This window comes from Argopecten irradians, chromosome 15 (genome assembly GCF_041381155.1).
Source record: "Argopecten irradians isolate NY chromosome 15, Ai_NY, whole genome shotgun sequence".
Lineage (NCBI taxonomy): Eukaryota > Metazoa > Mollusca > Bivalvia > Pectinida > Pectinidae > Argopecten > Argopecten irradians.
Genome location: NC_091148.1, coordinates 34,746,782 through 34,770,120, shown reverse-complemented (window position 1 = coordinate 34,770,120; position 23,339 = coordinate 34,746,782). Strand labels below are relative to the sequence as shown.

The following is a 23,339-nucleotide window of genomic DNA, read 5'->3' as shown; positions in this document are numbered from 1 at the left end:
ATGTAAAATAAAAACGCAATGATTCATGAAAAGCATATCTTTTATCAGACAACTTTAAGTGTAAACCTTTGTCTGATTTTTACGATTATCTGATATAAAAGGACTAGTTCAACCCTGAATGTGTGACGAATTTCCTGGAAATATATAAGGAAATCGAAATATATAGCTAGAAAAACAGATTACTGCTGCAACATATAAAGATGTATGTAAGAAGTCAATTGACAAATTTATCACTAATTATCATTTTTGTCCTTGTAGGATGTGTACATAACATTAGTTACAACTGTTGGTGTTTAAACATTAACATTGACTAGATTACTGATATGTTTGGGAGAGAGAAAAATACATCAGTCCTTGGAGTTAAAAGAAAATACAAAAAGCCTTATAAATTAGGCAGGTTTACCAGACAACAGCAAACCATAAATGAAAATTTCACTAATAACCTTTTTAACACGGTTGTACATGCTTTCAGCCTATCTATTTACTAAGTTTACGTTGGCGTGCGTCATACTTTTTTAAATTTAATCTATGTGTTTATATTCCTACTTTATGTTCCCGATAGATAGCTTCCATGTTCAACAGTAAATAAAATACTTGTAAATAACTTTTCAATTATACACTGATCAACAAAACCATTCACGTGTAATTTACGTGTGAAATGGATTTGAATACTTTATGACATGTTGACATATGTTTGTCAATACCCACACTACGTGTTCTGGGTTTGGTATCAAGTCTGTGGTATCAAGCATACAGGCTGTAATACCTTGTACCTATTGGACCGAGATACAGTTACTCTGAAGAAGTAAAGCACTCACATAGACCGTAATGCAGGTGCCTAACTCAACGTCAATATATACATATTTTTAAACGTAGTGTAGGTAATCAAAATATGTTTTTTGTCAGTCTTTTTCCTCCTTTTCTTAAATTTGGTCGGTCTGTGGTTTCATGATATGTAACAATAAATTTGATGATGATGACAATGATAAAGATAATGCAAGAATGCGTGAATGGATTTATGAAAATAAGATCGATCTGGACCAATTTTCATGTATTTGGTTCCAAGCCTAAGTTATAGAAGAAATCTGATTGATTTTATTCAAACCTATCATTATTCAGTAAGTTTTCGAAACTCCTTGAATGATTTAAAATTATCTACATAAGAAATCCTTTCAGATGAAAAGCTAGGAATTTGCAAAGATTTTGTTAAACTTCAATCTGTTACTTCGTAAATGAAGTATGATTTCGAATTGAGATGTTTAGGTTAAAGATTTCCTCTTAAGTTTAGAAATGTGGACGGGTCTGGGGCCTGGGGTTTTAGTGGTAATATACTTTAACATGTAGTTACGTTAGCCTTACATGTACCATGGCATTTTGACTGCCTTTATTATTTGCGTATAGCAATGGTTCTTTAATTCTTCATCTACATAGATAGCGTCTTATGTGTAGTATTGGCATGGGTTCCACATCACCCTTATATAGACGCGTCAGTATATGTATAAAACAAACGGAACTCGAAGTTCCTTAGATTAATCTCTTGATGTTATCTCCTGTGTGAACAAATGTGATAACGCAGCTACTACGTGATGTTATCTCCTGTGTGAACAAATGTGATAACGCAGCTACTACGTGATGTTATCTCCTGTGTGAACAAATGTGATAACGCAGCTACTACGTGATGTTATCTCCTGTGTGAACAAATGTGATAACGCAGCTACTACGTGATGTTATCTCCTGTGTGAACAAATGTGATAACGCAGCTACTACGTGATGTTATCTCCTGTGTGAACAAATGTGATAACGCAGCTACTACGTGATGTTATCTCCTGTGTGAACAAATGTGATAACGCAGCTACTACGTGATGTTATCTCCTGTGTGAACAAATGTGATAACGCAGCTACTACGTGATGTTATCTCCTGTGTGAACAAATGTGATAACGCAGCTACTACGTGATGTTATCTCCTGTGTGAACAAATGTGATAACGCAGCTACTACGTGATGTTATCTCCTGTGTGAACAAATGTGATAACGCAGCTACTACGTGATGTTATCTCCTGTGTGAACAAATGTGATAACGCAGCTACTACGTGATGTTATCTCCTGTGTGAACAAATGTGATAACGCAGCTACTACGTGATGTTATCTCCTGTGTGAACAAATGTGATAACGCAGCTACTACGTGATGTTATCTCCTGTGTGAACAAATGTGATAACGCAGCTACTACGTGATGTTATCTCCTGTGTGAACAAATGTGATAACGCAGCTACTACGTGATGTTATCTCCTGTGTGAACAAATGTGATAACGCAGCTACTACGTGATGTTATCTCCTGTGTGAACAAATGTGATAACGCAGCTACTACGTGATGTTATCTCCTGTGTGAACAAATGTGATAACGCAACTACTACGTGATGTTATCTCCTGTGTGAACAAATGTGATAACGCAACTACTACGTGATGTTATCTCCTGTGTGAACAAATGTGATAACGCAACTACTACGTGATGTTATCTCCTGTGTGAACAAATGTGATAACGCAACTACTACGTGATGTTATCTCCTGTGTGAACAAATGTGATAACGCAACTACTACGTGATGTTATCTCCTGTGTGAACAAATGTGATAACGCAGCTACTACGTGATGTTATCTCCTGTGTGAACAAATGTGATAACGCAGCTACTACGTGATGTTATCTCCTGTGTGAACAAATGTGATAACGCAGCTACTACGTGATGTTATCTCCTGTGTGAACAAATGTGATAACGCAGCTACTACGTGATGTTATCTCCTGTGTGAACAAATGTGATAACGCAGCTACTACGTGATGTTATCTCCTGTGTGAACAAATGTGATAACGCAGCTACTACGTGATGTTATCTCCTGTGTGAACAAATGTGATAACGCAACTACTACGTGATGTTATCTCCTGTGTGAACAAATGTGATAACGCAGCTACTACGTGATGTTATCTCCTGTGTGAACAAATGTGATAACGCAGCTACTACGTGATGTTATCTCCTGTGTGAACAAATGTGATAACGCAGCTACTACGTGATGTTATCTCCTGTGTGAACAAATGTGATAACGCAGCTACTACGTGATGTTATCTCCTGTGTGAACAAATGTGATAACGCAGCTACTACGTGATGTTATCTCCTGTGTGAACAAATGTGATAACGCAGCTACTACGTGATGTTATCTCCTGTGTGAACAAATGTGATAACGCAGCTACTACGTGATGTTATCTCCTGTGTGAACAAATGTGATAACGCAGCTACTACGTGATGTTATCTCCTGTGTGAACAAATGTGATAACGCAGCTACTACGTGATGTTATCTCCTGTGTGAACAAATGTGATAACGCAGCTACTACGTGATGTTATCTCCTGTGTGAACAAATGTGATAACGCAGCTACTACGTGATGTTATCTCCTGTGTGAACAAATGTGATAACGCAGCTACTACGTGATGTTATCTCCTGTGTGAACAAATGTGATAACGCAGCTACTACGTGATGTTATCTCCTGTGTGAACAAATGTGATAACGCAGCTACTACGTGATGTTATCTCCTGTGTGAACAAATGTGATAACACAGCTACTACGTGATGTTATCTCCTGTGTGAACAAATGTGATAACGCAGCTACTACGTGATGTTATCTCCTGTGTGAACAAATGTGATAACGCAGCTACTACGTGATGTTATCTCCTGTGTGAACAAATGTGATAACGCAGCTACTACGTGATGTTATCTCCTGTGTGAACAAATGTGATAACGCAGCTACTACGTGATGTTATCTCCTGTGTGAACAAATGTGATAACTACTACGTGATGTTATCTCCTGTGTGTGTTTATCTCTGTGTGAACAAATGTGATAACGCAACTACTACGTGATGTTATCTCCTGTGTGAACAAATGTGATAACGCAGCTACTACGTGATGTTATCTCCTGTGTGAACAAATGTGATAACGCAGCTACTACGTGATTTATCTCCTGTGTGACAAATGTGATAACGCAGCTACTACGTGATGTTATCTCCTGTGTGAACAAATGTGATAACACAGCTACTACGTGATGTTATCTCCTGTGTGAACAAATGTGATAACACAGCTACTACGTGATGTTATCTCCTGTGTGAACAAATGTGATAACACAGCTACTACGTGATGTTATCTCCTGTGTGAACAAATGTGATAACGCAGCTACTACGTGATGTTATCTCCTGTGTGAAAAATGTGATAACGCAGCTACTACGTGATGTTATCTCCTGTGTGAACAAATGTGATAACGCAGCTACTACGTTATGTAATCGACTGAGATGCTGTGATAATCTTTCGTGTAAATAATGTGATGACTCAGTCACTAATATGTTAATGCTCTTTGTTTACAACTCCCCCTTGTGTATTTTTTATCTTTATTTTTCATCATTTGATGCTACTTCTCTATAAAGACTTAACAATAAAGCAATCATTCTCACAAAATCCTAAAGATATTGAGAATGCAGAATCAAAAAGATAATACATTGTTTCAAAATTTCATAAAATTTTGCCTAGTTCTTTTTACAAAAATTATTTCATCTTGATTTAAAAATCTATTTAAAAATCGTATTAAACTGAAGCCCCGGGTGTTCAATAGGTGATTAGTTTTATCCCTTGATACGTGAAATTTGCATTTCTTATTTTCTGCAAAACCTGTATTGTATTTTCTCTAAAACAAGCAGGGGAATAAATAACGACTTACTTTTTAAAAATAGCCTAGTTCTTTTTACAATGAATTATTTCCTCTTGATTTGGAAATTCATCCGTTGAACAGGTGATTTGATTAATCCCGTGATAAGGGTAATTTTAATTTCTTATTTGTTGCAAAACATGTGATTATATCTTTACTAAAATGAGGAGGTAAATCAATTATAACTTACTTCAAAATTTTATAAAACCTTTGGCTATTTCTTTCTACAATGAATTATTTCATCTTAATTTGAACATTTCTGTTCCACTCTGATTAGCTTAATCATCTTTTAAACAATTGGAATATACATATGTATATCAGACTTTATATGAATTAACCTAAAACGATAAATTATTGATGACAGTATGTATGACAGACTAGAAAGTGATATAATTATCTTGATGTGAATGTATATCTCGTGTCAAAATTATCATTTTTGTTTTCTTTGTATGAACTGCAAATTGGTGTTCCACCTTTTAACTGATAGCAGACATGGTTAAAGAATTTTTGAAATGACATGTCTCTTATTTTAAATCTTCCTCTGTTGTTTATAAAATACATCCCCATATAACGGTAAGGAGTTATGGATTTTGTGAACTACTGAAACGACGATCACGTATTCTTAGGCTGACTAAGCTAACAACCCTTAGCTGATCTATTGAGTTGATCAAGAAAACGATAAAATTACGTCGAGCTAACAAGTTTTAGCCATTATATCAATTATCAAGTTTTACACCAAGCTAACAAATCTTAGCAATCTATCTGAGTTATCAGGTATTACGTTAAGCTGACAAATTGTAGCCGATCTATCTATCTGAGCAATCAGGTGTTATCAATTGGATTTGACCTTTTGTAGACAAATATAAAGAAGCATAAGTTATTTCGATATCTGATTTATTTGTGATGAAAGCTTCCCCAGTCAGAAGAACCAATATGGCTAGTATATTTTATTATTCCGTTTTATGTTTGGAAATGACAAGCCTTAAATGTGTTTGATCAGTGAGCTAAGGATGTTTTCGTCGCGTTTAAAAGTCAACGGGTGCTGTCGTATATGTAGCATGCTTCATACGTCCATCATAGGGTTTTTATATTCAATACATATTATATATAATTATGTAGGTCTCAATCATTTTCCATGAGGTACATTTTTTTCTTAAATGAATTATTTATGAGTCAAACACCTGAATTATTTGTAATTTTATGGACGCACTAAAGTTGTAGTCTAGGAACATAAACGAATTCATATAAGTTATTGATGGAGTTAGCTAGATCCTCATACAGTCATCGCCATGATTTTATCAGAGAATGTATTGTCTCTTTGGCCAATATAACAAGACTACAGAGGACGTGCTCTTAATATACATTTCGATTTCATGTTCATTAAAACATTATCATTTGTTTTTTTACCTTTGTTTTTTCATAACCTGATGGCAGAGTTCAGGCCGTTCAAAAATCTAAACAGCATTTATAAAAGAGATATTTAGATATCACACTTTTAATTTGGTATTAGTACTGCATCAAATAGGAGAGCATATTTCAGATAAAACAAAATGAAAAAAATATGAACTTCTAAAACACAACCCAATTATAATCTAAGCTTCAGTGTTATAAAGCTACCGTTGATATATAGTATAATTTCTATGTTTGTATGTAACCCTTGAAATCTGAACCATTTCTTAATATCACGGTTTTTCTTGTAGAATATATTGCCCTTTCGATCTATACTTTACCTTATTTTTATTTTAGAGAGTGGAAATTAAAAAAAAAACAATATTTAAAAATCTGTGATGAATTTTGATTATCCTTCACAAGTAATGATATAGAGCAGGTATCTTCATAGTTTATATTTTCATGTTCTTTTTATTACTCTCATTTTGATTCATGCATAACGCGATATCATCGAACAAAAATATATGTTAAAGGAATTATATAGATATGTGTATATCAAGATTTGACAATTTGAATCTGTTCCTCACGGTATCGGTCAAAGTGAGTCTGTGACATCAGGCAGAATGATTTGATATCTACTGATGTGTTAACACAACCAAACTCATCTAAATAAATGACGTACTTGTGTTATACGTAAATAAAAACTGAACATGAAGTCTGTATTTCCAAATCATTTATAGTTGTGTGAACTCAGGAATGGCGAAGACTATTTTTCTTTTCTTTATTCCACTATTTGCGGTAAAAGGTAAGAAAAGTATTGTTAACACATATTAATTATTTATTATCTAAGATTGATGTTTTCAATATTTGAAGCACAAACCTTTATATTGCAATGAGGGTTCCCTCTTTAAAAATGTAATAAAAACATTGAATGTATTAGATTTACCTCTTGAACACCTAGCTAGCTACAGAAAAGAATGATTTGGAAAGATCAATATTAAGGAAATGTAAAATTAAGAAAACAAGGTAATATAAGATTATCGTGAGAAATATCACTTGTACCTCTTTTGTTCCCAAGTCAGAAAGATATTACATGTAATAAAAAAAAACAGTTTAATCGATGTAATTATGGAATCTTTCTTACTATTTTATAACAAAAAATATAATATCACATCTTTGACTAATGCCATGAGAGGAAGTTTGTAGAGAAACGACAATAAAGTGGTATATATATATATATGTCAATATCGGGAGTCAAAAGGCTACCATCTATCACTTATTGTGTTATGCATAACTAGGTTAAATTTACTTTAATTGTAAAAATTTAATAAATCGTATATACTTAAATTTATTTTCAAGATTATTTTAAAATTGGAACACACAGAGAGCAATAACGACTAAAACTGTTCAGTGGAATAAGGATGATTAACACAGTTGTTTTAAAAAGTTTGACAAACAAATAAAAAAATATTTTTTGTGTAAAACAGCAAATCATACAAAACAGAAATTCTCATATTGACTAATCTTTTGATTTGAAGGAAAGTAAATAAAACATGTGTATTGAGGTTTCGTGGTATTTTGCTGGCCTTATAGAATCGAATTAATAAATTTATGTAAATAAGGTCGATGTTAATGTATCGTATTTTTTCTGATAGTTGCTTCTCAATCGTGCGGAACAAAGACAGTAGGAGAATCCTCACCGGCCAGCTTCCAGGACAACCTGGACACAGCCGCAAGGAGTAAGTAATAAAAATCAATCAATCAAACAATTAATCAATAAACTGTTTTATTTCATTGTTGAAAATTTTCGTGCACAATATTTCATGCAAATGTAATAATTAAGATAAGTCCAGCCGAACCGACTTATGAGATTCACACTGGTATGGAAAGGTCTATGTTGCAAATACGAGTTCATTTCCTTCAAATAAAGATTTAAACATGAGTCGTAAATAAACGTTTACATGTGAATCTTAATTTTAATAAACGTTAAAATTATACATGTTTGATCCAATTTGTACTTTTAATGCTATTGAAAATTAGTCTTATCTATTAACGTTTACTTGATCGTTAGGTCCCATGACCATGTCGATACATTGGCAGTTATTTCTTAGAAAAATAGTCACTCAGTAAATTTAAATATTACAACATTGTGTGAAGCAGAGTTGATTATAAGAATTAACTTCAAATCTTATTTTTACGTTATTGAAATATAACACAAACTGCGAAGTTCATAGAAGAAAAAAGTCTATTCATGATAATGTTTGACCTCCATACTATTTAAGAAATGTAATGTGATAAAAGATCTATGTAAACAAAGAAGTCGACACCATAAAATACAGTACCGATATTGTTAACATGCTTATTGGTTCCGTTGTATTGTCGTCTCGCGATGTTAACTGAAATTGTGACCTTGACCGGAATTTGACACTTTTCTCACTTTTGATATGTCATTTTGATGATAGTTGGCTTGGAAGGGAGTTTGATATGGTACAGGTAGTGATAATATAATGTAGAACAAAGTGAATGAGTATTGTAATGTTAATAACACTTGTAATGTTAATAACACTACGGATTAACTTTCTAATGTGTAATTGAAATCAATATCAATAATGTGCAATAATGACAATAACAACGCGCAGAGTAAATGTATAATTTACTGCCAATATATATTGTTGACATTTCGATGAGTTGATCTTATATGTCTTTTAAAGTGTTATTTCTATTTAGCAATGTATTATCAGAGACTTCGGTAAAAAGAAGGAGTACTTTTTGACACTAAATTAGGAACGTTTTTCTCCTCTTGACTTAAACCTGACACGTCCTTGAATCGCCCTGCTATTGAATTTCGCGTATTTCTTTAATGATCAGAAACCGCGAAAATGTATCGCCGCTAAAAATCTTTGTCTTTATGTATCTTTGAGCACAGATATGATAGTATATGATTCAAAATCGCATAATTCAAACGTCATGTAAAGGTAGTTAAGTTTGAAAGCGCAAAATTAAGTCACCACGAATGTAATATCAATATGATGTAAATATAAGCTAAATTTTGTATTTACATTTAGATCCCGGAGTGGGTTACCTAGCAAACCAATATACGTTTGACTGTTGTGGAGTCATCACTAGCTGGAACGCTGTGATTGGGGCACTAGGCACCGTCAAATTCCAAATATGGCGACCAAGCGGAGCCAACTACGAACTAGTGGGACATAATGAGTATACATTTAGTACAGGTAAGTAATACTCATATACATTATATATTAATTATCACTAAGATAGTAAAACATCAGTGGAAGGATTACAGGGAAAATGATTATACAATTCGTTCAAGTCTCCCGACCCAACGTCAAATTCTTAGCATTCCAACCGGATTTAAAGAAACATTTCCCATCAGCTGAGTGACACCTAGAGGTTGTATTTAAACAAAACAGCATGGAAATTCCTAGTCCTATACTCACATAGAGTGTATTCCATTTGTGCATATTGCAGAGTTACTTCCTGTGTAGGTAGGTTTCGATTGTGACGTCATCATTTAGTGAGCGAACCCACGTCGTTTTCCTAGAAGTATATGACGTTACGCTCACAAATACATGACGTCACAATTATTACCTATCCGCAAGGGCAGATAACTATTATATGTAAAGACGTAATATCAGCAAACAATACAATGTGATATCGATACAACCAAATGTTTGCAGAACACATAATTAGTACAATCGTAATTTAGCGACAAGTTCCTAGCGTGAAAGCCGCTAAAATATTATGGTAACTAAACTGGAATCAATTATATCATAACACATCATTGGGTATATTTCGACAGCTGATCAGCTGATAGAACAGACACTGTCTGTACCTAATGCAGACATCCCCACTGTGCTGCCGAATGATGTTCTCGGTTGGTGAGTATAAAGATGAACTACATTATCATTATACTTTTTATTTCTTTCAAAATTGAAGATTAAATAAAAATGACATTTAACATGAAAATATTAAACAAACAGATATTTGCAACTCTCTATTTGAAAAAGCTAATTCTTTACCAAACAACAAGATTACATAAAATTAAAATCAGATAAATTATGAAGCAATGACTTGAGCTTTAATCCCAAAAAAAAAATATTGAAGCATGCTTTAAACACTTTCACATTTTATCATATATTGAGTGAGTGAGCTGGAAGAACAAACAGTGAAAGGGTGCTGAATATGTTTTATCTTGGCTCTTTTCTGTTCTACTATTTCAAAGTTACTATATCATTTGATTTACATAGATTTCTTAGGGTTTTTGACTTCCTACAAACGTTCTTATACCTGAAATTGGAAAGTTTTCAAAATTACAACATTTAATTTGAACTATTGGCAATGTTTATCAACGTTAAAATATCGCCAAACACAACAAGAAATTGTATCTGTCGGCATTGACTGTTTACGACGGAAAGAACCGAGTGCATCTTTGAGTTCGGAATCGGGGTCACTGAAAATCTCATCCGGCTAATGGATATAGATGTAATAACACCACTAAGAGGCATCTTATATTTTATCGGTTACATTGGCCTGATTAAGCGTAATAGCCGATATATTTACAGCGTATCTCAGGTATCTCAGTGGCGTAGAAAGAAGAAAGAAATGTAACTGGGAGGGGGGGCAAAGGTCCTCAATATTTTTAACCCCCCCCCCCACTCCTCGCCCCGAACCACATGAGAAGATTGATTCTTTAATTCAACACACAACCATATATACTTTATAAACTTTTTTCATATATCGTTAAGTAGAATCCTTGTACACATTTATATAGGCAATGGGCTAGGAGGGTCCCACATGCACCCCCCTCCCCAAACCTCCGAACCAATATTTTTCTGAACCCTTATGACCCACTGATCAGAAATCTAAATGTTAACATTGCATAAGTTGGGATGAACTTCCGGTTATGACGCCATCAAGATGGCCGCCATCTCGAATTTGACTAAAAATTGAAAAATAGTCATAACATTGACATTTTTCAACCGAAGTAAACAAATGAGGTATCAAAATGACCACAATAGAACAACAAACATATATCAGGACCAAAACATCCAATATATGTAGTGATTTCTACGCAAGAAATGAAAAAGTCTGATTTCAAGCTCAAAAATGGTGATTTTTCAGCAAATTTTTTATATTTGGCTTGACGCAGCAAAAATGTTTCCCAACTGCAAACTATTATTTCTAATAAGTTTTTTTACCACTTATCAATCAGTTTAAGCAACAAAAACAACAAAAACCAATGTTAACATCGTATAAGTTCCGATTATGACGTCATCAAGATGGCCACCATCTCGAATTTCACTGAAAAATTGAAAAATAGTCATAACATTGACATTTTTCGACTGAAGTAGACAAATGAGGTATCAAAATGACCAGAATAGAACAACAAATACACGTCAGGACCAAATAATCCAATATATGTAGTGATTTGAACGCAGAAAATGAAAATACGATTTTAAGCTCAAAATGGTAATTTTTTTCATATTTGGCTTGACGCAGCAATATTGTTTCCAAACAACAAATTATTATTCGTAATCAATTATTTGACATCTTATCAATCAGTTAAAACAACAACAATAACAACAAAAATATATAGAAATGCAAAAGAGAATTGTTATACCATCATTTGGTTTACAAAACATCACCGGATGCTGCATATGATTGTTATTTTTTTCCAAACCACTGACACTACAGTTTCCTGGTGTCCTGGAATTTCCTGAATATAACATTGGCTATTGGCGATTTATATCTTAACAAATTTAAATTTAAAATTGGCTGAATATCTATGTAGGACTTCAAAATAATCCATTTTCATGTTCGAAATATTGTAGACTAGCAGCCTCTCAAACTGAATTACTACAGCAAAATGCCAACTAATAGCTATAGGGTGTCAAATTAAAATTCCGTAAATACCATGACACTTTTCGAAACGTGTTGTGTCTATTAGAATGAGCACATCCATTGTTTATTTCCTGTATATAACGTAAGGAAATATAAGATGGTTACTACAGTGCCACAAATTTCTTTCACTAGTTCTTAATGATAATCATTTTCATTGTGCGTGCTTTTTCGCCAGAGTGTCGTCTTCGATTTCGATGTCCTGATGTGACATTACATTACCTGGTTACCATCGTGGTTCTAACTTGTCAACCGTCCATGATTTAATATCAGAAACATCGGATTCAGGGATATTGGAGCTCTTCCTGTCTCCAACCTAGTTTCACCTAGATTCACATATCGTATATGATGTTTCAGACTTCCCCGGCATTATGGAAAAGACACCAGATCAAAACTCTGCGGAGGATTGGGTTGGTTCTCCTTAATTCGTATGAAGCACAATTCCTCATTCTTGTGAACCTCAGTGACCGTAGGTGGCACAGTTGGATTCTTTGAGGTCATAGATGAGGTATGCAGTGAAGTTTCACTCTTTGCCAAGTCTGGAAAGCACTGTAGAGAACTTTTTACTGGAGAGTCTTCAATGGTCTCTTTACGCATACACCAAATGTGACACATGTACAACCAGCACCTTCAAGGGACTGGGAAAATTCAGACCAATGAAAAGCATTTAACATTTATGGTCTCATTAATGACCTCGATGGTATCACCTGTGCCATTTATGGTTGCACGAGGGTCCACAAGATTGATGAATAGTACTTCATGCGAATTATGGAGCTATGCGCTAAGGAGAACTAATTCCACCGTTGAAAGAATGTGGATCTGGTGTAATTTCCATTATGCCGGAGAAGTCTGAAACAGCATATACGTACGATATGTTAGAATATGAAAGAGATCCCACATCCCTGAACCTGTTGTTCCTGATATGAACTCTGACCATGGATGGCTCATAAAAGATGACAGGCTAGAACAACACTGGCAGTGTAGTGTCACATCAGCTCATTGACATCGAAGACGACGCTCTGACTTTCAACGAATTGGATACTGATATCTCGATTACTCTGATTCGGACTGCATGTGCCAGCTACGCCGAGTCTCTTCAGTGGATAGTGCAGTGAGGCGAAAAAGCACGCACAATGATAATGGTTATCATTGAGAACCAGTGAAAGACATATGTGACACTGTAGTAACCATCCGACATTTTGCTTATGGTATGCAAAGGGAATAAACAATGAATCTGCTCATTTTCAAAGACACAAACGTTTTTGAAGCTGTTAATGATATTAACGGAAACACAGGCTTAGCTTAGGTTACATTTGTTACGCTATCAGTAGGTGTTGTGCTATAATAATTATTTTTGAGACGCTGCTAATCTACACAAATGAGGGTATAACAATTATTCTTTTTTGCATTTCTATATATTTTTGTTGTTGTTGTTGTTTTTACTGATTGATAGGAGTTTAAATAACTGATTACGAGTAATAATTTGTTGTTGGGAAACATTTTTGCTGCGTCAAGCCAAATATAAAAAATTTGCTGAAAAAAATCACCATTTATGAGTTGAAAATCTTATTTTTTTCATTTTTTTGCGTACAAATTACTACATATATTGATTTGTTGGTCCTGAAATGTATTTGTTGTTCTATTCTGGTCATTTTGATACCTCATTTGTCTACTTCAGTTGAAAAATATCAGTGTTATGACTATTTTGCATTTTTCAGTGAAATTCGAGGTGGTGGCCATCTTGATGACGTAATAACCGGAACTTATACGATGTTAAAATCATTCTGGCTTCACACCACCGGTACATTGTTGTTTAACACAAAATAATAATGAATTAATTGTCTTGCTAACTCATATAAACAGATGAATCTTTCAAGAGACATTTTTAAAATAGTACGTAGAATCCCCTGATTGACATTTTTAGTCCAGTTCACGAAAATGTGCAGGAGGACCCTTTTTTCTTTCAAATGTGCAATTTTAGAACATTTCAGTCGGCGAAAATGGGGGGAGGGGGGCAACAAGAAATGTTTGCCCTCGTTCTGGGAAACGGGGAGGCAATGCCATCCCCTGACCCCCTCCCACCCCGACCCCCACCTCCCACATCCGCTTCCTACGCCCCTGTATCTACATTGCCAAGTAAAACAGCATAGTTCTATGAAGCTTTAGAGTATTTGATGGAAATATGACAAGAAGTGAGAGGTATTTTCACCCGTTAATTATGTATATATTATACATGAATACAGGTGTACATGTACATTATTAAGCAAACATATACATAGGTCTACAATGTAAGGTATATTTTTGCTTTGAATACATAAAAGTACACATACAATTTAGATATATAATTAGGCTGATTTTTCTAAGTAAATCAGATGGAAAAAAGTTATATAACTAGTGACATATAGGGGAATGTCCATTATTATAACTAGGTATATATAGGGAATGTCCATTAGACGGATAGACACTATAACTAAGGATATATAGGGAATTTCCATTAGACGGATATATATTATAGCTAGGGCTATATAGCGAATGTCCATTAGACGGATAGGCACTATAACTAAGGATATATAGGGAATTTTCATTAGACGGATATATATTATAGCTAGGGCTATATAAGGAATGTCCAGAAGACGGATAAAGACCATAACTAGAGATATATAGGGAATGCCCATTAGACGGATAGACATTATAACTAAGGATATACAATGTATACGGAATGTCAAATATTGATATAATGATAAAAGAAATACACGTACTTACTTAGTCCGCTAAACATGCCTATATTATTAGATTTTCCCCATTTTTTTCTTATTATAAGGTCTATATATTAGGCCATTTTTTTTAAAAAGCCTAATAATACTGGCAGGTTTAGCGGAATAGTACATAATATCATGACAAATGAAAATAAAATAATGGTAGAAGCAAGTATAAAACCATATGATATAATGAAAACCCTTCTTTATGGCTACAAAAACCTGTACAGTATAGGATTATTTACACTTAGAAATCTTCACAAAATTTTTGCATGAGTTTCAACGTTTATTAGATTAACACAGTAATCATGAACCTGTAGTCGATAAATTTGTGTTTTCAGTCGATAGCAGATATGTCCATTTGACAGATGAGATTTCCTTCGATCGGATGTTTGGAATGTTCACGCGTCGCGCATGCACATAGGGGTTGTTTACACTCGCCGAAAGAAAATGATATGAAATAGTGACTAGGTCGTTCCTATTTATTTTCAGTTTTTCTCCATTTTGAACAAAATTGTTATACAAACTTTTAAATATTGTTATTAACACAAAGTACACAACTTTTACAATTAATTGTAGTTCTATAATTCTTTTTATCTTTTATTACATGATTTTTTAGCGATTTAGTCCCCTTTAACTATTAATTATCAATGAGTGCCTACGAAGGCCATTATATCATAGAAATAAAAAAAATACTTAATATATTATCAATACTTATAACGTAAAAAAATAAATATGAATATAATGTTACATAGGTAAGTAAAGTGGACAGGGATATCTCAACCCAAGTGAACGATTTTGGCTTGTCAACCGGAGGCTTGCCGATGTTTGACGGCCAAAATCTTTCATACCTGAAAGATATATTTTACATTATTTTTCACCCATACTTTAACGAAACATTATGAAAATGTAATTAATTAGAAACATTTCCTTCGTCAGTATAGGAACGTTGTAATGCGTCAATGACGTCGCTGACAAAAGTCGCCGCATGTATTGATGACGTCACGTCATTGTCTAGCTGTCGTTTCAGACATTAGATAAATATTGAATTATAGTATAATCCTTTTCGAAAGGGAGATAGAGCGTAAACAATGTAAACAAATATTTCCGGTTTTATATGTTAATTTCAAATATTGCGAGGAAGGTGCATGAGTAACAAATATAAAATGTATTAATATTTAGTCGATTGAAATGAAGTGAACTTTTGAATTTCCATTTCTGTATCTCAAAAATAAGATATATACTATTGCAATGTTTACTTTCTACTTCTGTATTACCGAACAATGTCTACTGTTATATTTACCACATCAGGTACAACTCCAATAATGACATGAATAGAGACTTTCTACATCTGTATTACCGAACAATGTCTACTATTATATTTACCACATCAGGTACAACACCAAAATGACATGAATAAAGACTTTCTACATCTGTATTACCGAACAATGTCTACTATTATATTTACCATATCAGGTACAACTCCAATAATGACATGAATAAAGACTTTCTACATCTGTATTCACTGTCTACTATCATATTTATAATAATAGGCACAACAGTCAATGATGACATAAACAGAGACTTTCTACTTCTGTATTACCGAACCATGTCTACTTCTATTATATTGTTTATCTTATACCAGGTACAGCGCCAATAATGACATGATCCCCTACAGTAGTGTGGCGGGTACCGGTGCCATACAGCAGACAATGGCAGCTCCGTCTCTGGGTAGTTCTGTCAGCTGGACACCAGGAGCAACGCTGAGTGGCCGGACCTACGCAGTGGGTGCTCTCACAGGTGTCAGTGAGTAATTGGTCTATACATAAGATCCTCAACTCAATGTTGTAGATGGATTTAAATTCAGTTCATGACAAATCTTTTAAATTTGATCATTATATTCGTTATATTACACTTTCCATCAAAGTTTAATTGCTTAAGAATTTAGTCTACTAAACAACTTGTATTAGAGTATGAGTAACATTTGGCATTGTATCAAACGAATGAAAATAAGAACAAAACAAGAGAAAAAACAGCAAAAACAACAATGAATTCAAGGACTATATAACTTCACACGTCACCCCGCAATCGTATACTTATTTATCATACTATTCAAATACAAATGCCAAGGACAGGGCTTCAAAACCATCCACTATTATCATTACCACATATAACATGATTAAAAGGGAAAAAAATGTCAAAAAATCATTTTATATGAAAATGGTGTGACTACAGGTAAACTTTCTTATTTCCATATTTTTTTTCATTTCTACCAATAAAATACTGTGAATACATTTCAATGGATAATATATCTTAAAGGTTTGTCATAATTTGATGTTTTGTTAAAGTTTTAAAGTATACGGACAACATTTTACAGCCATTTTATTGTTTTTCAGAAAAATAGATATCATAATTTCAAATTATGTAGTATATTTGAAAATCTTTTAGCCTAGTTGTGTTACGAGACGTTTTTATTTTTATAGGGACGTTATAGCCTGATCATCTGGTTCTCTGGCACTTCTACTTTCCATTAACACCTGTGAAAGTTTATACTAGCCCTTTGTTGGTTATACTTTACGATTGGATTTGTATTTTCATGTTTTGTCTATGAAATAACAATTTAGTTGAGACCTTGAGAAGATAGAGAATAATGAGACTCTACGTCCATTACCTTCAGATTCAGTCCCGACCTTCACAAACCTTGACCAGACCCTGACCTACCTAGACACAGACACACCACCCACTACACTGTTAACACTGACCACTACTGACGCTGACCCTCAGGATACCGTCCTCACCGTCGCCATGACTACAACATCAAACGAGTTCCAACTAAGCACAGGTGGGCAATTCTGTTTTCATAATTTAGTTACGTTCTAGCAGATGGTAAAACCTTGTAATTTTCTCACACAAAAATAACATATTTATGGTCCAGAGGAAGATATAACCACATTAAGTAAAATTTTGGTTGTAACCAGTTTAAAAAAACAGTTTTTGTTGGGATAAAGCTTTATTGCTTTGAACGATTAATTACCCATGTATAGATCGCCAACCGTCCTTGCTTATATAGCATTATATGACAAGATTGCTTTTGAATCTTTACCGTAATGTTTTTGCTGTTTCTATTCTCTTCATATGTTTTAACAATGTATGGTTTATTTTAAAGTAGAGTTAGCCACATATATGAATAATCAGATGCTTTTCATGACATCTTTTGACAGAGTTGATGGTATGTTTTTTTTCAAATAGGCAATAGCAAATTAAGTTAACTATTTGACAATAGCATATGAGGTCTGTATTACTTTTATTTCTAAAATATCCCTCCGGTTTGTATGGTATGCTGGTAAATAATATATTTGCTATGGAAACTTAAAGCATCAATTATCTCCCCTGACAGACCAAGTCCAGCCCCAGACTGGCCAATGGACAGTGGGTACCTACCCGCTCAGCTTCACTGTTACTGACCAGTGTGGTAACGAGGGGACCGGGACACTAACCGTGGAGATAACCAACACTGTGAGTACATGTGACGTCATCCTCATTATGTATGACGTAATTATAATCATACCTACATGTGACGTCGTCATCATTTGGTATGACGTAATTACAATCATAAGTACATATGACGTCATCATCACTATGTATGACGTAATTATAACGATAAGTACATGTGACGTCATCATTTAGTACATGTAATAATTTATTCATTAGTACATGTGACATCATCATTACTGAGTATGACGTAATTATAATCATAAGTACATATGACGGTGATCATCTCTATGTATGACGTAATTTGTAATCATAGGTACATGTGAAGTCATCATCATTATTTATGTATATATAATGTCACTATCACTGTAAGAATGACGTAATTACGATTAATAGTACGTGTGGTGTTTTAAGTACACATGACGTCACTTGCTTTGTAAGTACGCATGATGACGTTAACACTTAGACTTTATATATGATTTACCATTGTCAACATTTTTACTACACATGATGCCATTTACATTCAAATTTATACGATGTCATTAGTATATTGTAAGCATTGATTCTGATGTGACTTCGAAATTGAAAATTCTGTAACTGAATGAAAAAAAAATCATGTTGATGTCAAGGATCAGATTAAGACAAAATAATCATAGAAGCACTGTTAAAACTAGATTAACTGTTCATCTTTAAGGAACCTAAATAACCATGAATTTGGTCGCACACTCCTATTTGTGATATTTAAAGATTTGAGTGAAATATTCTTATACAGGCCCCGGATATGACGGCCATGGTTACGGCAGACAGTATACGAGAGGATGTGACTACCCAGACACACATGACTGATCTCACAGTTACAGACGAACAGTCGTACACGTGCACCTACACCGGAAGTGCTCCCTTTAACGTCCAGCCAAAAGTAACCGGAAGTACAAGTGAGATTATCGACATGGGAATGTTTGACACTTCCAGTCACATTTGCAACCAATCCACTTTTAAATACATCTCTTAACATTCCATTTCATTTAATGCATTTTATGGGAAACATGATCAAAGCTTCAAATAATTTGTCACGTGAAGTATTACTAGTGACATCATTAGCTTCCATATCTGTCCGTTGGTAAACGACTGGAAAATCAACATGTGCTATTTTGATTATGATTATATCGAAAATTTGCATTCATATAACATTTAAGTTAACTTGTATTGTATAATACTTCCAATTGTTCATTGTCTTCCTGCAGCCTATGCATTGTTTGTTAACGGCGAGGCGGGCCTGAACTACAACACCCAGAACCAGTACACATTGCCTATTACGTGTACAGATGACCTGGGACTATCTACTACAAAGGACATCGTGGTCAGTATCACAGAGAACCCACCACCCACCATGACTAATCTACCTGGTAAGTGGAGCGCAAAATGGTCGGTTTGTAATTCTGTATTAACAGAGATTTATCTGCCCTTATGGTTGGTTTGTAATTCTGTATTAACAGAGATTTATCTGCCCTTATGGTCGGTTTGTAATTCTGTATTAACAGAGATTTATCCCTCCTTATGGTTGGTTTGTAATTCTGTATTAACAGAGATTTATCTGCCCTTATGGTCGGTTTGTAATTCTGTATTAACAGAGATTTATCTGCCCTTATGGTCGGTTTGTAATTCTGTATTAACAGAGAGTTATCTGCCCTTATGGTCTGTTTGTAATTCTGTATTAACAGAGATTTATCTGCCCTTATGGTCGGTTTGTAATTCTGTATTAACAGAGATTTATCTGCCCTTATGGTCGGTTTGTAATTCTGTATTAACAGAGATTTATCTTCCCTTATGGTCGGTTTGTAATTCTGTATTAACAGAGATTTATCTGCCCTTATGGTCGGTTTGTAATTCTGTATTAACAGAGATTTATCTGCCCTTATGGTCGGTTTGTAATTCTGTATTAACAGAGATTTATCTGCCCTTATGGTCGGTTTGTAATTCTGTATTAACAGAGATTTATCTGCCCTTATGGTCGGTTTGTAATTCTGTATTAACAGAGATTTATCTGCCCTTTTGGTTGGTTTGTAATTCTGAATTTACAGAGATTTATCTGCCCTTATGGTTGGTTTGTAATATGTTGTTATGGTTCTACCTAGGTCAAATCCTTTGTTTACATGTTATTTTTGTTATCTACCCATGTTGGTAGGTATTGATTGTGATGTGATGTGTTTTTGCAACCATATGGTCATACTTTTAGGAGAAAACGACGTAGTAAAGAAATATTTTGTATAGTACAAGATGTTTCAGAAAACATGTCCCGAATTTAAACTATTATAACTTTTTCATGAACAATTCTAATGTCACGAATTAAGACATTATGGAGAGCCCGTAACTTTCTGTAAGGTCATCTGTGATTGACTAAGTCTAAACTTAAGACTGTTGTAGACTTAACACTGTTTCATGGTCTTGAGGCCAGGTCTCATGAAACAGACTTAACTCGAAAACTGTCTTGATTTTAGACTTAACCAATCAATTATGAACTTACAAAGGTTATGTCATATAGGATTGGCGAAGTCAAAACTTATATGACATAACTTATAAGTCTTAGATTGGTTCATGATCCTAGAGCCAGTTGACAAAAATATAAAACGGAAGCCTTGGGTTCAAACAAAGAACAAAACTATGAAAAAAATCAAATACTATGGAAGTCCTAGTTTGCGATTATTTGATTGAAACATTTTATTAACAGTTTTAGGCGATGTAAATTAACATATACATAGGTAAAATGAGGTTTGTGGTTAAGATAGAATAAGATAAAACTCGTTTGGCCCCTAGTTCCTTTCATGCTGTAAATACGTATAATTGTTTTGTGATAAAGCATACATTACAAAAATGAAAACCTTTAAGAAATTGAGCGTTTATCATTGTACATTACCAATTAAAACCTTTATGATAATAAGCGTATATCATTGTATATTACAAATTAAAACCTGTATGATAGTAAGCGTATATCATTGTACATTACAAATTAAAACCTTTATGATAATAAGCGTATATCATTGTAAATTACAAATTAAAACCTTTATGATAATAAGCGTATATAATTGTATATTACAAATTAATACCTTTATGATAATAAGCGTATATCATTGTATATTACAAATTAAAACCTGTATGGTAGTTAGCGTATATCATTGTAAATTACAAATTGAAACCTTTATGATATGATAATAAGCGTATGCCATTGTACATAACAAATTAAAACCTGTATGATAGTAAGCGTATATCATTGTACAATACGAATCAAAACCTTTAATGATAAGCGTTTATCATTGTACATTAAAAATTAAAAAATTAACTTATACCTTTATGATAATAAGAATATATAATTGTATATTACCAATTAAAACCTTTATAAGCAATAAGCGTATATATGATTGTTTTAGGTGTTGTAGATGTGGACACGACCACCAACATGTCTAGTACAGAGATATTTATGATAATAAGCGTATATGATTGATTTAGGTGCTGTAGATGTGGACACGACCACCACCACGTCTAGTACAGAGATATTTATGATAATAAGCGTATATGATTGATTTAGGTGCTGTAGATGTGGACACGACCACCACCACGTCTAGTACAGAGATATTTATGATAATAAGCGTATATGATTGATTTAGGTGCTGTAGATGTGGACACGACCACCACCACATCTAGTACAGAGATATTTATGATAATAAGCGTATATGATTGTTTTAGGTGCTGTAGATGTGGACACGACCACCACCACGTCTAGTACAGAGATATTTATGATAATAAGCGTATATGATTGATTTAGGTGCTGTAGATGTGGACACGACCACCACCACGTCTAGTACAGAGATATTTATGATAATAAGCGTATATGATTGATTTAGGTGCTGTAGATGTGGACACGACCACCAACATGTCTAGTACAGAAATATTTATGATAATAAGCGTATATGATTGATTTAGGTGTTGTAGATGTAGACACGACCACCACCACCTCTAGTACAGAGATATTTATGATAATAAGCGTATATGATTGATTTAAGTGCTGTAGATGTGGACACGACGACCACCACCACGTCTAGTACAGAGATATTTATGATAATAAGCGTATATGATTGATTTAAGTGCTGTAGATGTGGACACGACGACCACCACCACGTCTAGTACAAAGATATTTATGATAATAAGCGTGTATGATTGTTTTAGGTGCTGTTGATGTGGACACGACCACCACCACATCTAGTACAGAGATATTTATGATAATAAGCGTATATGATTGATTTAGGTGCTGTAGATGTGGACACGACCACCGCCACATCTAGTTCAAAGATATTTATGATAATAAGCGTATATGATTGTTTTAGGTGCTGTTGATGTGGACACGACCACTTCCACATCTAGTACAGAGATATTTATGATAATAAGCGTATATGATTGTTTAAGGTGCTGTAGATGTGGACACGACCACCACCACATTTAGTTCAGAGATATTTAAGATAATAGGCGTATATGATTGTTTTAGGTGCTGTTGATGTTGACACGACCACCACCACATCTAGTACAGAGACAATTATGATAATAAGCGTATATGATTGATTTAAGTGCTGTAGATGCAGACACGACCACCACGTCAAGTACAGAGAAATTTATGATAATAAGCGTATATGATTGATTTAAGTGCTGTAGATGTGGACACGACCACCAACATGTCTAGTACAGAGATATTTATGATAATAAGCGTATATGATTGATTTAAGTGCTGTAGATGTGGACAAGACCACCACCACGTCTAGTACAGAGATATTTATGATAATAAGCGTATATGATTGTTTTAGGTGCTGTAGATGTGGACACGACCACCAACATGTCTAGTACAGAGATATTTATGATAATAAGCGTATATGATTGTTTTAGGTGCTGTAGATGTGGACACGACCACTACCACGTCTAGTACAGTGATATTTATGATAATAAGCGTATTTGATTGATTTAGGTGCTGTAGATGTGGACACGACCACCAACATGTCTAGTACAG

At 34.2% G+C, this 23,339-nt stretch overlaps 1 protein-coding gene across 1 annotated transcript; it reads left to right on the top strand.

Annotated features, from left to right (window-relative positions):
- Window positions 1–7,310: 7,310 nt before the first annotated feature.
- On the top strand, window positions 7,311–23,255 carry LOC138308809 (uncharacterized). Its single transcript, XM_069249817.1, has 13 exons — window positions 7,311–7,320; window positions 7,778–7,861; window positions 9,188–9,355; window positions 9,943–10,021; window positions 16,443–16,603; window positions 17,475–17,639; window positions 18,195–18,313; window positions 19,062–19,224; window positions 19,534–19,695; window positions 22,031–22,066; window positions 22,511–22,546; window positions 22,827–22,862; window positions 23,140–23,255. Exons 1-13 carry the CDS (start codon window positions 7,311–7,313, stop codon window positions 23,253–23,255), a joined length of 1,335 nt encoding a protein of 444 aa, XP_069105918.1.
- Window positions 23,256–23,339: the final 84 nt, after the last annotated feature.